Source organism: Gopherus flavomarginatus, chromosome 3 (genome assembly GCF_025201925.1).
Source record: "Gopherus flavomarginatus isolate rGopFla2 chromosome 3, rGopFla2.mat.asm, whole genome shotgun sequence".
NCBI lineage: Eukaryota > Metazoa > Chordata > Testudines > Testudinidae > Gopherus > Gopherus flavomarginatus.
In genome coordinates, this window is record NC_066619.1 from 45,662,155 (window position 1) to 45,677,255 (window position 15,101).

Below are 15,101 nucleotides of genomic sequence, written 5' to 3' on the forward strand. Positions count from 1 at the left end.
TATACATCACCAAGATTGTGCATCGTGCTTTACAGGAGAATTCATTCTAATGGGTTGGTTGTGCCCATTCTTATGTAACTGTACAAGGTGGAGGAGAGAGTGTAAGAAGTGTTCCTTCATCTCTCACCCACCTGTGCATGGGTGCCATGCAGGTGTGGAGCACCGGCTTTGTTCCCTGCTATTGCCCCATGGGTACTGGCTGTCTGAAAAAAGGTGGGGTAAAGTGAGTTAATGACCTTGCCTCCCTCCACACCAGTCCACAGGCATGAATGGAATCCTAGAAGCTCTAGGAAGAATTCTGAGTCAGACGGCCTGATTTTTAGAGGTGCTGAATACCTGCAGCTCTCAATGACTTCAGCTGTAGTTATCAGTGCTGCTCATTGCTAAAAATCAGGTTCTGTATTTCTTTTGTGCACTCCCACCCACACCATTTCCAAGACAGGACATAACTTAAAGCCACAATCTGGTCTTCAGTTCAACATCACTCAAAAATAGGGGATGACAGACACCAGTTGTGGGGTGTATGTGCCGCGCACAGTACATAACCAAATTAATTGAATAACATTGTTGGTTCTCTATGCTTATGAGCTTGTTCTTTGACATAATAAATAAATTGAGAATTGATTTATCTATGAAAAAAAGACCGCTGGCCCAGGCCTCTGAGTTGAGCGTTGTTACTACTTTGCTGATAGATAATGTTCTGCTGTTTCTTCCAGAAACCACTGAGGGGCAGCAGGTTTTCACAAATAAAAATTTATTTTCATCTTTTTCATAAGTAAGAAAATGTTGAATTGTGACTGACAGACTTAATTGTTTTAATGAATTTTGTGTATCAGCTCAGAAGCGTATATCAAATATGCCATTGTAGGGAGACTCTATAGGAACTGTACATTGTTTTTACTATTTATATAGTAGCATCGGTGTGCATGCAATCTATAGACAAGTAAAAACTGGAAGTATCTTTTCAAGATGTATGTGTAAAGCACCCCTGAATGGCCAGAGGTGTGGTAAGATACAGCACCTGAGTAAATTGATCAGCTCCCAGACAACAACTAGGTATTACATTTGGTTATGAAGCCAGGATATTAGGAGACAAGAATAAGAAAAGCGTTGATTTATTAACCTGCAACTAGCCAGATGTATAATGGAATAGGATGCTACCCACACATCTCTTTATGCTTTAGATAAATAATTGATTTGTTAACGAGTCATTTTATTAGACCAGATATTGTTCTAGATAATTAAACCAAACCATGAATGCATACACAAGTACATATTAGGGAACACCAGTACACCCTGTTCTTAATGTTCTTGCTATAGTTAATGTAGCTATACCTGTATAACCTGATTCTCCACTGCCTTGTATCTGTATAGTCTTTTACACCTGTGAAAAGTAGACTGACATAGAGTACAGGAGTGGAGAATTCTGGTTTATGTGCCTTTTACATTTACTTTACCAAGTAATAAATAACTATATAAGATGCAAGGCAGCAGAGAATCAGACGCATGATTTTTTACTTTTATTTGCAAGATTAAAATAGTTAATCAGTTTTGCCCTACAGCTGAGGGTTTTCTGTTTGGTTCATTCATTAAGGTGAAAAAAACATGGGCCAGATCCTTGTCTGGCCAAGCTGTTTTCTGCACAGGGCCCAAGGAGTGGTGCATTGGGCATTATGACACATATCTGCCTTCTCTTTCCCTATACAGAGCCGTGACCATCTGCCTGATAAAATTTTTCAGCATTGCCTCAGGGCTGCTCTAAATTACATGAGCTGGTAACAGCCTACTAGGGGCCATTCTACTAGCCCAAGATGATTGGAGTGCAAGGTGTTCTGACCATACTCTTAGACCCTTGGAATACCACCTATGCAAAGGGATGGGGAGGAACAGGTGATATAGGTCCAGCTGTGCCAGTTTTGTGCCACATGGAGATTTCTCTGTATAAGGGGAATAGTAATAAAGAATAAAATTGTCAGACACATGGAAGAACATAAATTGTTGGGCAAAAGTCAACATGGTTTCTGTAAAGGGAAATCATGTCTTACTAATCTATTAGAGTTCTTTGAAGGGGTCAACAAACATGTGGACAAGGGGGATCCAGTGGACATAGTGTACTTAGATTTCCAGAAAGCCTTTAACAAGGTCCCTCACCAAAGGCTCTTACATAAATTAAGTTGTCATAGGATAAGAGGGAAGATCCTTTCATGAATTGAGAACTGTTTAAAAGACAGGGAACAAAGGGTAGGAATAAACCGTAAATTTTCAGAATGGAGAGGGGTAAGTAGTGGTGTTCCCCAAGGGTCAGTCCTAGGACCAATCCTATTCAACTTATTCATAAATGATCTTGCGGAAGGGGTAAACAGCGAGGTGGCAAAGTTTGCAGATGATACTAAACTGCTCAAGATATTTAAGACCAAAGCAGACTGTGAAGAACTTCAAAAAGATCTCACAAAACTAAGTGATTGGGCAACAAAATGGCAAATGAAATTTAATGTGGATAAATGTAAAGTAATGCACATAAAAAAAAATAACCCCAACTATACATACAATATGATGGGGGCTAATTTAACTACAACTAATCAGGAAAGAGATCTTGGAGTCTTCGTGGATAATTCTCCGAAGACATCCATGTAGTGTGCAGCGCCATTCAAAAAAGCAAACAGGATGTTAGGAATCATTAAAAAAGGAATAAAGAATATGACTGAGAATATATTATTGCCCTTATATAAATCCATGGTGTGCCCACATCTTGAATACTGCATACAAATGTGGTCTCCTCATCTCAAAAAAGATATACTGGCAATAGAAAAGGTTCAGAGAAGGGCAACTAAAATGATTAGCTTGGAAAAAAGAAGACTAAGGGGGGATATAATAGAGGTTTATAAAATCATGAGTAAGGAATAAGGAAAAGTTACTTACTTGTTCGCATAATATAAGAACCAAGGGCCACCAAATGAAATTAATGGGCAGCAGGTTTAAAATGAATAAAAGGAAGTTCTTCTTCACACAGCACACAGTCAACCTGTGGAACTCCTTGCCTGAGGAGGTTGTGAAGGCTAAGACTATAACAGGGTTTAAAAGAGAACTAGATAAATTCATGGAGATTAAGTCTATTAATGGTGATTAGTCAGGAGAGGTAAGGAATGGTGTCCCTAGCCTCTGTTTGTCATGGGGTGGAGATGCAGGTCAGGTTCACTTCTCTGGGGCACCTGGCATTGGCCACTGTCAGCAGACAGGATACTGGGCTGGATGTACCTTTGGTCTGACAGTATGGCTATTTTTATGTTTCTTATGGGAATCTTTAGCTGACTCCTTAAGTCACCTTTCTGTCCCATCCGTGCTGCCATAACAGCGCAAAGGATCAAATCCATTCATCTCAAACAAGCAAAAGTTAATTGTCTCTCCAGTCAATAATGTGAATATTAACCTACATAATAATATTCCAGAAATGTCATTCTGTGTGTGTGTCACTCTGAAGCCTATTATGTCTTTAGAGTTAGTGTGAAGCAATGGAAACAGCTGCAAGGGTGGTTGAGGGCTCTTTTTGTTCAGAATATCACCATGTTGAATCATCACTGGGTTTCATAGTCTGTTACTATCCAATTTTTCCGCTCTCAGCCATTTTCATTTACAAAGTACAACCATCCAACGTACAGCTACAGCAAGGCATGTATCTATGCCATGCCGAGTGTCCTGGACCATTGTGATATCAGATAACTTACCCAATCACCGCCCTTATTCTACAGCTAATTTGAATGCAACAGGTTCATTAGTTGTATGAGGAACACTGCACAGATAGTAGATTACTTGGCCCAACTGCCAGATCTGTGGGCCCAGCTGCCAGCCACACAAATCAACACATATGTCCCAGCACAATCCCCTTAGACACAAATCAACACAACCATCCACACTATATAATCAGCACACAGGACAGACTCAAACACAGCTACCCTCTCACCAGAACACTTACCTCTCTCATTCACCAGCTGTACAGATCATTACAAATCTCCCAGCACAATTCCCCTCCGACCCCCAGACAACAACATAGCATACAGAATAACCCCAAATATACGTAGTCTTGGAACCAGCAGAACCAGTCATACTAAATATCTAGATGTAGTCAATGATAATAATAGGGTGGAACAATAATAGCATGTATGAAATTAGAATCCTAACATACATAAAGTCATAAAGAAAGATAGAAGCAGCTTTAAAGAAAATGGTCTTGATTGACTCTTTAGCTCCAGGGGCAGTAATGCCAGGAGATTAGGGAGAAATTCCAGTTTCAGGACTCTCCGCAGAAAACATACATCACTGCATTCTTACCTCATCACTTTAATTCTGTCCCTTTGTGTGTATGCAGTATGGTACAGTGTTTAATTGTATGATTACATGTTATTTTTTCCACAGGATTCAGTGCACACAGTGAATTCACAAGGGAAGAGAATTAAGGTTGTTTGGGCAACCCCTAAATCTTGCATCTCCTGACTTTCAAGTGCTTGAATTTGCAACCTAAATAATGTTATTTTAATGTAGTTCTTGTTTTATTTGTTACTTAGTTACCTATTGTTAAAAGGTCTTTCATTTCATGTTTTTTCCATTGTCCTCATCTTTATAATTAAAATCTATTATTTATAGTGAGCCTGATTGACATATTTCGTCTTCTGGGTTTTTTTGAGAAGTGCTGACTTGACCATGTGCTTTTTCTGACGCAGGCAAAGTGAGGAGAAAGTAATAACCAAAGGCTTCATGGTTTGGGAATATGTTACCTATGACAGGTTCCTTTCAGAGTAAAAATACATAAGTGATTGTTTTCAAATGAAACCTTTTTAATTAAAAAAAGTTTATAATTACTCTGCCTGCCTGCATATGCAAACATGAAAAGCAGTTTGAAATTCATTTTCTTCCCTTTGGCAACCATATAAAAACACAAGGAGGCAGTGTTGGTATATGTTTTAAAAAGCCTTGTGGCTGAAAAGAATAATGCTATTCAATTTATTGGAAAAAACAGTTTGTGTGGAAATCATGTGATCTCTTAATGTGGACTTTCAGGAAGCTATATACAAGTGATAATTCTGAAGAAATCCTTTTTTATATTTTAAAAATGTACTAATTACTGCACAGATAAATGAAAGTAAACTGAAAGTTTGGATCGGGGTTCTCACCAGGGTTGCCAACTTTCTATTTGCACAAAACCGAAAACACTTGGCCTGCTCCTCCTCCAAGGCCCCGCCCCTGCCCTGACTCTTCTCTCAGGCCCCAAACCCACTCACTCCATTCCCCTCCTCCCTGTCACTTGCTCTCCCCACCCTCACTAACTTGCTCATTTTCACTGGGGTGGGGCAGGGGGTTGAAGGGCAGGGAGGTGAGGGCTCCAGCTGGGGGTGCGGGCTCTGGAGTGGGGCTGGGGCTGAGGGGTTTGGTGTGCTGGAGGGGACTCTGGGCTGGGGCTAGGGGTTTTGGTGCAGAGGGCGCGAGGGTTCTGTCTGGGAGTGCAGACTCCGAGGTGGGGCTGAGGTGTGCCATTAATGCCAGAAGCTTTGGTCCCATATAGATGTGAATCAACACACTTGCATTGAGGTTTTGGCCTCACAACATTTAGTGTCTTTCTTGTTTGCAGCTTCCTTCTTTGTTTGAGCTCTAGGCTCTTCTTCCTTGAGCATTCACATGCACAGATTGTGGTTTATTGAAAACTGTGTTACAATTGTGATCTCTCACTTTAAATTCGGGGGAGGGTGTTTCTTGGTCATGCTTCCAGACTCAAAGCTCTGTAGGAAGCATGTAATCAGTCTGCAGCCATCCACAGGGCCGCCCAGAGGATTCAGGGGACCTGGGGTCACCAACCGCTGAATTACCGCCGAAGACCCAGCTCTTTGGTGGCGGGTCCTGGGGCGGAAGGACCCGCTGCCGCTGAATTATCTCCCAGAGCGGGAGAAGCTCCAGGGGCCACGGACCCCCCGAGAGTTTTCTGGGGCCCCTGGAGCAAGTGAAGGACCCTGCTCCAGGGGCCCCGAAAAACTGCAGGGCCCAGAGCCTGGGACAAATTGCCCCACTTGTCCTCCACGGGTGGCCCTGGCCATCCAGCCTAAAGTAAAGTGAGTTGTACCTCTCTTTTTTTAGGGAGCAGCCTACTTTTTTTTTCTATTTTGGGGTTCTTGTGTGTTGTTCTGAATTCTAATAAATAAAGTAGTGTTTTGCTGCAACCTTCTAGCAAGTGTATTTATGTTTTTAATCTAACTTCGCTGTGTGTTTTCTATGGATATAGAAAGCTTCTCTAATTATTTGTTTTGCAGCAGTACCCACATTGGCCTTGATGCTTTCCATGCACATAAGAAAAGGCAGTTCCTTGCCACTAAGACACAATTCTGTAGACTGAGTCATGCTGGCAGACACGTATGCCTGTGCAGATTCTCATTGAAGTCAGTGGGGCTCTGCCCAGGCACAAAAGTTTGGTCACATGGATTCAGTTGCAGCACCCAACCCTGAGAGAATGTGTGGTGAATGCTGTTGGATTATTTCCTAGATAACTGAGTCATACCTTAGAGTGCATACTCCATCATTAGTCGTTATTGGCTGGGATGCAAAGATGTCACTCCAATCTGTCAGCTCCCCAAGATTCAAAAGGGACTCTGATATGTTTGACCAATATATAGATTTCAACATTGTTGGAGTTGGCAATGAAAAGTTCTATGAGGCTAAGGCTTGCTTTACCCAACACCAGGATTTTTTCCAAGTCAGTATGACTCCTGAGCAGGTAGAGTTCCAGGGGCATGATCAAAGATTTTCTGGTATGACTGCTTCATGGTACTGCCAGTCCAAATTGGCCGTAAGGACAACATAAAAAGCCCAGGGAGGAGCTCTTGGTAGAGTAGTTGCTGCCAGGATGCCCTTATGTCATACCAAACTGACTGTGTTTTTTGGTCCTCTAGCCAGTTTGCAGCTCTTGTAAATCAGTGCCTCTTAGGCAGTTCTGACTTCAACCAGGGGAAAGAGCCTTGTACAGAGCCTGTAAATCAGGGGTAGGCAACCTATGGCACGCATGCTGAAGGCGGCACGTGGGCTGATTTTCAGTGGCCCTCACATTGCCCGGGTCCTGGCCACTGGTCCAGGGGGCTCTGTATTTTAATTTAATTTTAAATGAAACTTCTTAAACATTTTAAAAATATTATTTACTTTACATAGAACAATAGTTTAGTTATATGTTATAGACTTATAGAAAGAGACCTTCTAAAAATGTTAAAATGTATTACTGGCACGCAAAACCTTATATTAGAGTGAATAAATGAAGACTCGGCACACCACTTCTGAAAGGTTGCCGACCCCTGCTATAAATGGATCAAGAGAGTGTAAAAGTTGTTTTAAGCCACCACTTGCACATGCACCTAACTTGTGCTGTGTACACTTTGACTGTAGCCAAAGATATGGCCCATGTTATTTCTGAGGGCTTGGCTACACTGGAGAGTTACAGTGCTGGTGGTGGCTTTACAGCGCTGTAACTTACTCCCCATTCACACTGGCAATGCACATACAGCGCTGTATCTCCCTGGCTACAGCGCTGGCTGTACTCCATCTCAGCCTGGGGAATAACGACTATACCGCTGCTCTTGCAGCGCTGGGGTGCCAGTGTAAACAGTGATTAATCTTACTTACGCTGTAACTGACCTCCGGAACCTTCCCATAATGCTTTAAGTAAAGATAACTCTCTTTGATTTGTTGTGATGCCCCTCTGTTTTGCTGTGAACTCAGGGCTCCCGGAGCTGCTTATCTAAAAAACAAACACAGCTACTATTTGCTCCAGCAGAGGCAGGCAAGGGGGATGAACGTCCACAGCTAGTGTTTGCTTGAGGAGAGAAGCAGCCCGGAGAGGGGGATGGGAGGTCCATTTTGGAACAGCTGCTTATCTGGTCTGAAGGCTATTTGCATTTAGTCAATATGAGAGGGGTGGGGTAAGGGGTCGAAACTTTTAAAATGATTGAAAGTTGGTGCTATCTTCAAGTCCTTAGAACTTGCAAGGCAGGGAGCTGACACAGTGTCAGCTCCAAAAATCCACTCTGTCTGTCTCCCCCACGCTCCCTGTCACATGCCACCCCACCCCCCTCTTTTGAAAAGCATGTTCCAACCACTTGAACGCTGGGATAGCTGCCCATCATGCACCACTCCCAACACTGCTGCAAATGTGGTCACACTGCAGCGCTGGTAGCTGCATGTGTAGCCAAACCCTAAGTTCTTATGTCCTCTTGGTTTCTGGAGGAAGCCTGTCAGCAGGCTTAATATGAGAGTTTGCAGTGTGGTGAAAATATCTAAATATAGGCTTTTAAGTAATCTGCATAAAAACTGTTTGGATATTTTCTTCATTTGTCTGCATCTGTCTTAAAAACAAAATCCCTGTACATTAGCTATTTCAACCTGTTGAAAAAGATGCTGAAGGCAGACCAGTTTCTCTGCAGACTCTTATTGCCAGGTATATGTGGTGCTCAAAGTAGTACCTGAAATTCTCCACTAAAAAGGTATTGTGAGGCCATGGCTACACTGGCACTTTACAGCGCTGCAACTTTCGCGCTCAGGGGTGTGAAACCCCCTCGCCCCCGAGCGCTGCAAGATACAGCGCTGTAACACCTCAGTGTAAACAGTGCCGCAGTGCTGGAAGCACAGCTCCCAGCGCTGCAAGTTACACCCGTAGAGGATGTGGAGTATGTGCAGCGCTGGGAGAGCTCTCTCCCAGCGCTGGCGCGGCGACCACACTCGCACTTCAAAGCGAAGTTTCAAGTGTAGCCATACCCTCAGTTGTAGTCTGGTAACAAGATTGTGACTAATCTGATGAAAAGCTTTTTTTCCAGCTACTCATTCCATGGAAACTCAGGTGTCATTTGTGAAGGGCTGTTTTCCTGGTGGTAGTGGTTTAATTTGCAGAATGCACTTAATGAGTCTGTAGTGACTCATTCAACTTTCATCATGTTTTACAATGATAAGTTGGTGTTAGGGCTGCATTCGAAATTGTTTCTGAAGATGATGATGAACTTTGTCTTAATGAGCCAATCATCCTGCCAACATTTCTCCTGGGCTTGCATGCACTCATCCCTATGAGCCCCTTCTCCACAAGTTCAATATCAAAATGTCCTGGGTTTCTTTTGTTTTTTTTAAATCTGGAGAGGTGTAAAAGTTCCTTTTGTTCCTTCTGACATTAACTCATAGAGCTTTGTTACATGACCAAGAAGTCCATTGCTAAATGGCTGTCTGATTGCCACTCTCACTCTTATGGTCTGCTGAGCCTGTTGCTCAAAGGTTATTTAAAGGCATATTTCATTCAGAGGAGAGGCTTTGGCATCAACCTCATTTGTTTTGGTACAGAGGGTTTCAAAACAGCTGTACAGGCTCCTCGCACATTTCCAAAACAATACTGTTTGGGGATTTGGAATCCAGAGAGAAATCTGGTTTAATTTTTGGGGGGGACTGCAGAATCCAATTTCTAACTAGGTTTATCCAAATTTTCCTGCCCCTTGAGTTTTCTATTTGGGGATCTCTCTACTTGAGTCATATTGTAAAAGCTTTCCATGGAGGTGTTTTACTCCCCCCAAACACAGGAAATTTTCAGAAGTGTTATCTACTGGGGGGGCTTCAGTCTGAGTGCCACCAACCTTGAAATAATTCTGGGGTTTTAGGCTAGGCACCCCAAATCAGGGCACTTTTGAAAATTCTGATCATGGCTTACTGGAGGTATGTTATCTCCATTATAATTAAAAAAAAAATTTTAGTTTATCTGGTTTTAGGCATGCTGGGTTAATACCATTACTACTTCTGCCTATTGCAGTTTGACATTTTAATTTTGGGAGACTGGAGTAAAATAAATTTGCTTATAATTTTTGTTCTCCAAATATTCAATTAGCATTGTACTCCTTTTACACCATCATATTACCAAATCACAGCACTAAGCAAACCCTAATGGTAGCTTCATTATTAATATATCAGCTCTCCCTACCTTGTGTTAAATGAATTTCCAAAGTAGTTTTATAGAAATGTGATTTATTCTCAAGATTTGATACCTCATTTGCAATCAAATTCTGTCTGCATTTAGCTTCTTCCATTACATGTAAACTGATACATGGACATCTGTCTTCACAAGTTATTTCATGTGACGCAAGCACATTTGGAAATTCTCCATACATATTTCAGGCTAATACTTAAGCCACTATATTGGATTTGAACTTCTGTTTCTTAAAAAGCTCCTTCAGCTGTTGTTCAGTTGTTGCTTCCTTCTGCTGCATCAGCTCTGCAGCTCCTTTAGTCACTCCCCAGTTATCTGGTTTTGACATTGAAGGACAGTATGGCCTGCCTGAAGCAGGCATCAGATTCTCCCAGTACTCTTTTCTTGCCCTAAAAATAAAGAATAATGTTTAATATTTTTAATGGAAGAATCTGACGAAATGTTACAACAGTCTAAAATATTTTAATAACTAGATCAAAACAGTCAGTGGATTTAATTCATTTGTATACGTTTTAGCTCAACAAGAGGTCTGGATACAGGAAGAGATTTATGAAGATTGGCTGCGTTTAAAAAAAAAAGTGCATTCCACTCTTTTAAAGCAACATTTTAAGCCACTCACCAAATAGGTATTATTAGCATGGTAGTCTATATTAATTCTATCTTAAAAGTTGCTATGAATTACTTTCATGTTAGTTCAAACCAAAACATATTACAATTCCTTCATTTTAAGGGATCTCTAGTTTTATGGTCCCAAAACCACTGCAGATGCATTGAATTGTATTAAATACCAACAAATGGGGAGGGAGGAAGTACAAATGTCAAGACCAATCCTGGTCAAAGTAATCTGTGAAGTCCCATTGGGCTAATAAAGTAAAGATCATTACAGTGTAAGAATGTAATTCTTTTAACATGCATTAGGCAGTTGTGACATCTCACTTCATATTCTTTATGAAAATATGCTTATGATATGACATAAGAGATGTACTTTATGCAAGATGGGTCTTGTAAGATATCATTGGAAAGGTTATAATTTATTGAATGTGATGATACAGGCATACACATTGGATAATTTCTGTCTCTGAAGTTAGGAATATTGACCATGTATCTGTATTTCAACTATGCTACTTTGGGTGACGCTCATTGCTAACATTTCAGGTACAACAATGGAAAAGCCAGATGGGGATGGCCCATCAGTGAGGACGATGGACTATGAAAAGGCTGGGCCTTCCTGCGGACGCTCCTGCCACTGACTCAAGGACGCGGTGATACTACAGAGTCAAGTGGTCTTGTCACCTGATACTAACATTATCTGGAACTTCTTGTGACTTTCCATTGGAAGGGAAGGAGGGTCAAGTTTGAGAAACAAAGGATTCCCGCCTTATGTAAATCCTATTGGGGGAGGGGAGACAGGCAAATGGGACTCTTACTCTCCATGGCCAGTCTGCTGAAGAAGAAAGATTGCTAACGCCACCTGAAGGCAAGGTAAGGGGGGAGTCCAGACTGACACAGGGGTCCAGTCTGAAAAGAAATATAACTGGAACGCTGAACCACAGAAACTTTGCAACCCGCCTAAAATAACATTTAGGGTAAGAAATTACATTTTGTACCTTGTTTCTTAAGTATATTGAGCTTAACTTGCATATTTTGTTTTATTTGGTCAGTAACCTGCTTTGTTCTGTCTGTTCTCTTATATTCACTTAAAATTCACTTTATTAACTACAAAAATCTTATTGCTTGTTTATAATATACCCCAATGTACGTAATTTCTAACTGGGAGGGCAAGAAGTTGTGCATATCTCCCCCCACACTAAGGGAGGGGGCGAATTTCATAAAACCTTTGGGTTTGTGCCCCTTTAAAGGGAGTGGTCAGTGCTGAGGCGAGCCTCTGAACCTTTCCAGAGCGGATCTCTGTCTCTCTGTGCAGCTAGGTGTGGCCCTGCCTGTGTGCTTGGCTGGAAGAGGCTTGTGAGCCTAACCCAGCAAGGTAAGGTAAAGGGGACCCAGGCTCCAGAACAGGCTGATAAACTGAGCCTTCCCTGTTCAAATCCCACCACATCAGGTGGTATCCCAGAAGGAGGATCCAACCCATCACAGCAGTCATTTCAGTTTGTAAAAATTCTGAATGTCAAGTGTGTACCAGTCTTCAAGGTAATATGGGACTACTACCCCCCCCCACCATCCATTTGTACTGGTGGAAAGGAGGAAGAAATGGAAGAGCAGCACATGCATTCATTATGTTTTCTCCATTATGGAGTTAGTATAGTACCTTATACTACTTGTACTTAAGACCCATTAGTGTCCGCATTTTGTCCACATGACCACATTTTGTTTTAGCCTATAGAAGGCTAGAAGCAGAGGTGGCTCCAGGCACCAGCGCTCCAAGCATGTGCCTGAGGCGGCAAACCCCTGGGGGCGCTCTGCTGGTCGCCGGTAGGGTGGCAGGCAGGATGCCTTTGGCAGCTTATCTGCAGAGGGTCCGCTGGTCCCGTGGCTTCAGCAGACCTCCCACGGGCACGCCTGCGGGAGGTCCGCCAAAGCGGCGGGTCTAGCGGACTCTCTGTGCTTGGGGCGGCAAAATGTCTAGAGCCGACCCTGGCTAGAAGAGGTTCCTGGGTTTTAACTCATGGCTACCAACTAATTTAGTCTGACCTTAGGTCAGCGTACCAGGGCTAAGCTTCTTGGGGGAGGAACAAGTCTCCTTGCAAACATTATACAAGAAGGACATTTAAAAAAAAATGTCCATGTCATAGTAGGATATTACAAATGTAGGTTTAAGTCTTAAGACACTGCCCACAACTCACTTCAACTTCAGTGGGAGTTTTTGGATTATGCTGAGGGCAAGGTATCATGCTCAGGACCTGTTAGGATCAGGCTCTCATCCTAAGCATGGTTTAAATGAACTGGGGTGAAATACTGACCCCACTGAAGATAGTAGGGCCAGGATTTCACACCTAAAAATTAGACCTGAACTTTCAAAGTTATGCTAATTCACATACATGTTCCGAGTTTCTCTGAAAGTTCCATAATCATTTCACTGTACGAGACAACACAGACCACAGTGTATGGTGCATATTTAATATGCCATTTAAGATAAGTACTACAGTTAATATACATACCTTGCTCTGACCCAGGGTTTGGTATGCATGCTCAAATCACTACCCCAGCTACCATGTTTCTCGGAAGCCAGTGGCAAAAATCCTCTTTCAGGAGCCAGCTCCTCAGCTATTGCTCTGATGTGATAAGGCTCAAATCCACAGCAGCCTCCAATGTATCGAATCCCTAGGTTATAGGCCTCTCTCGCATATTTTTGAACATCCCATCTGGTGACAATTCTTGGCTCCAGAGCTACAATGATATGCATCAGCTTTAACTGCAATAATACTTAGTTTTAGCAGACATTTAGTAAAATCGCTTTATATTTTCAGTTACAGTTAAGTTTGCAAACATGCAAAGTACAATGTCACAGGCATGATTGGGCTATTGCAGTAAAGATTTAAACACTGTTAATTGGGCTAGACACTACTGATGCAATATTTCATTACATTTTAGCTTTTAGGTGTCACAATGCTCCTCTGTTGCATACTTGCCAGAAGTTTCCTTGTTCCAGAGGGATAGAGCCTGCCAAATTCTAATCTGACAAAGCCCTAAATCAAATGCCAGCTACTAGGTGGGTATTTAAGTGTAAATCAGAGAGGTCACACTTAAAATACAGGCTTTATTCATATGATCTTTACTGAAAAATGCCACTACCCCTTAAAATATAAATGTTACGTTCAGCTTATGAATGTGGAGTAATAGCATCTCAGTGCTTTAAGGAACCCAGTGTTAATCCCCACATATCAGAAAAAATATCAACAAATGACCACTTTGTGCCTAGGGAAACAGACTTCATTACTTTAATCTACTATATCAAAAGGCTATCAACTTACCTGCAACTGAGTGAAACACACCAATAGCCCCTTGAACTTTTCTCACCCGCTTTTTGAGTATGAGCTAGGGAAAAGCAGCTGTGGCCAGCTGCTCCATCAGATAACAGGCCCAATAGACTTTCAATTCCACCTCTCACATAGCAGATTTTCTCTATCCTACTCTTTGTCCCCCTTGCTGCTGCTTGAGTCCAAGTGATGACAGCTATGCTTCCCTCCTCCTCCAACCATAAATTACTTGCGGGAATCAGAAGGGCTGTATTGAGCCTGTAGCACTGCCTCTTCCTCTGCAGCAGGCACTATGTGCAGATGACTTAGAAGAGGGGTAAGCTCTCTCTTGTTGCACAGATGATGAGTGGAGTAGCAAAGCCATAGGGTTGAGAAGAGACACAAGAGGAAGAAAGAACCAACACAGGAAGGGACAAAAGTGAACAGAGAAATGGGGGAGGGCAGAGGAAAGGAGGAGGCAGGAAAACCAAGAGGGAATGACTGGGGAGATGGGAGAAGAGATGAGACTTAAAGAACAGAAAAGCAAATCCTGCAAATCCCAAAAGGGCCCTGTGGCCGCTGAAATCTGTGTGGTGCTGCTGCATGAAAGTGAGGGGCTGGTTTTCAGAGGCTGCAAGGGAGCATGAACTCCCTTACTGGGGCAGGAGACACATGGGAAGGTACTAGAGCAGGCTTCTGCTCCACAGCAAGGAGGCAGGATTCCTTTCTCTACTTCCTCTTGCAGAAATCCACAGCATCCAAGGAAATTACTCAGGGTGGATGCTGCTCCAGATACCATAGGAAAGGCATATTCAGGGACCACTGGACTAAGGCCTGGTCTACACTAGAAAATTAAGTCCACTAAACTACACTCCAGTATGAAAAAATCCATACCCCATAGCAGCAAAGTTAAAATGACCTAGCCTCCCGTGTGGATAACACTGATCTATCTACTGCCTCTTGGGGAGGTGGATTACCTATGCTGATAGGAGAACCCTACCCATCGGTGTAAGTAGTGCATACATTGAAGCACTGCAGTGGTGCTCATATAGTATTTCAGTGTAGACAAGCCCTAAGTTACATCCTAATAAATGGCTCATGCTTTAGGCTAGGTAGAGAGAAAGAGAGAGGAGATAAGATTGTCCTGGTAACTCATTGCTAGATAAACTAAGGATCTGATCGGCTTACTGACAGCTCTAATGAAC

At 42.4% G+C, this 15,101-nt stretch overlaps 1 protein-coding gene across 1 annotated transcript in view; it reads right to left on the reverse strand.

The window, feature by feature from the left end:
* Positions 1 to 10,000: 10,000 nt before the first annotated feature.
* LOC127047993 (betaine--homocysteine S-methyltransferase 1) overlaps positions 10,001 to 15,101 on the reverse strand; it is a 28,469-nt gene continuing 23,368 nt past the window's right edge. The window contains exons 7-8 of the mRNA XM_050947059.1: positions 13,099 to 13,327; positions 10,001 to 10,371 (exon numbers count right to left, since the gene is read on the reverse strand). Of these exons, the coding sequence (XP_050803016.1) occupies positions 10,179 to 10,371; positions 13,099 to 13,327 (422 nt within the window). The 3' untranslated portion in view covers positions 10,001 to 10,178. The remainder of the gene's footprint in view (positions 10,372 to 13,098; positions 13,328 to 15,101) is intronic.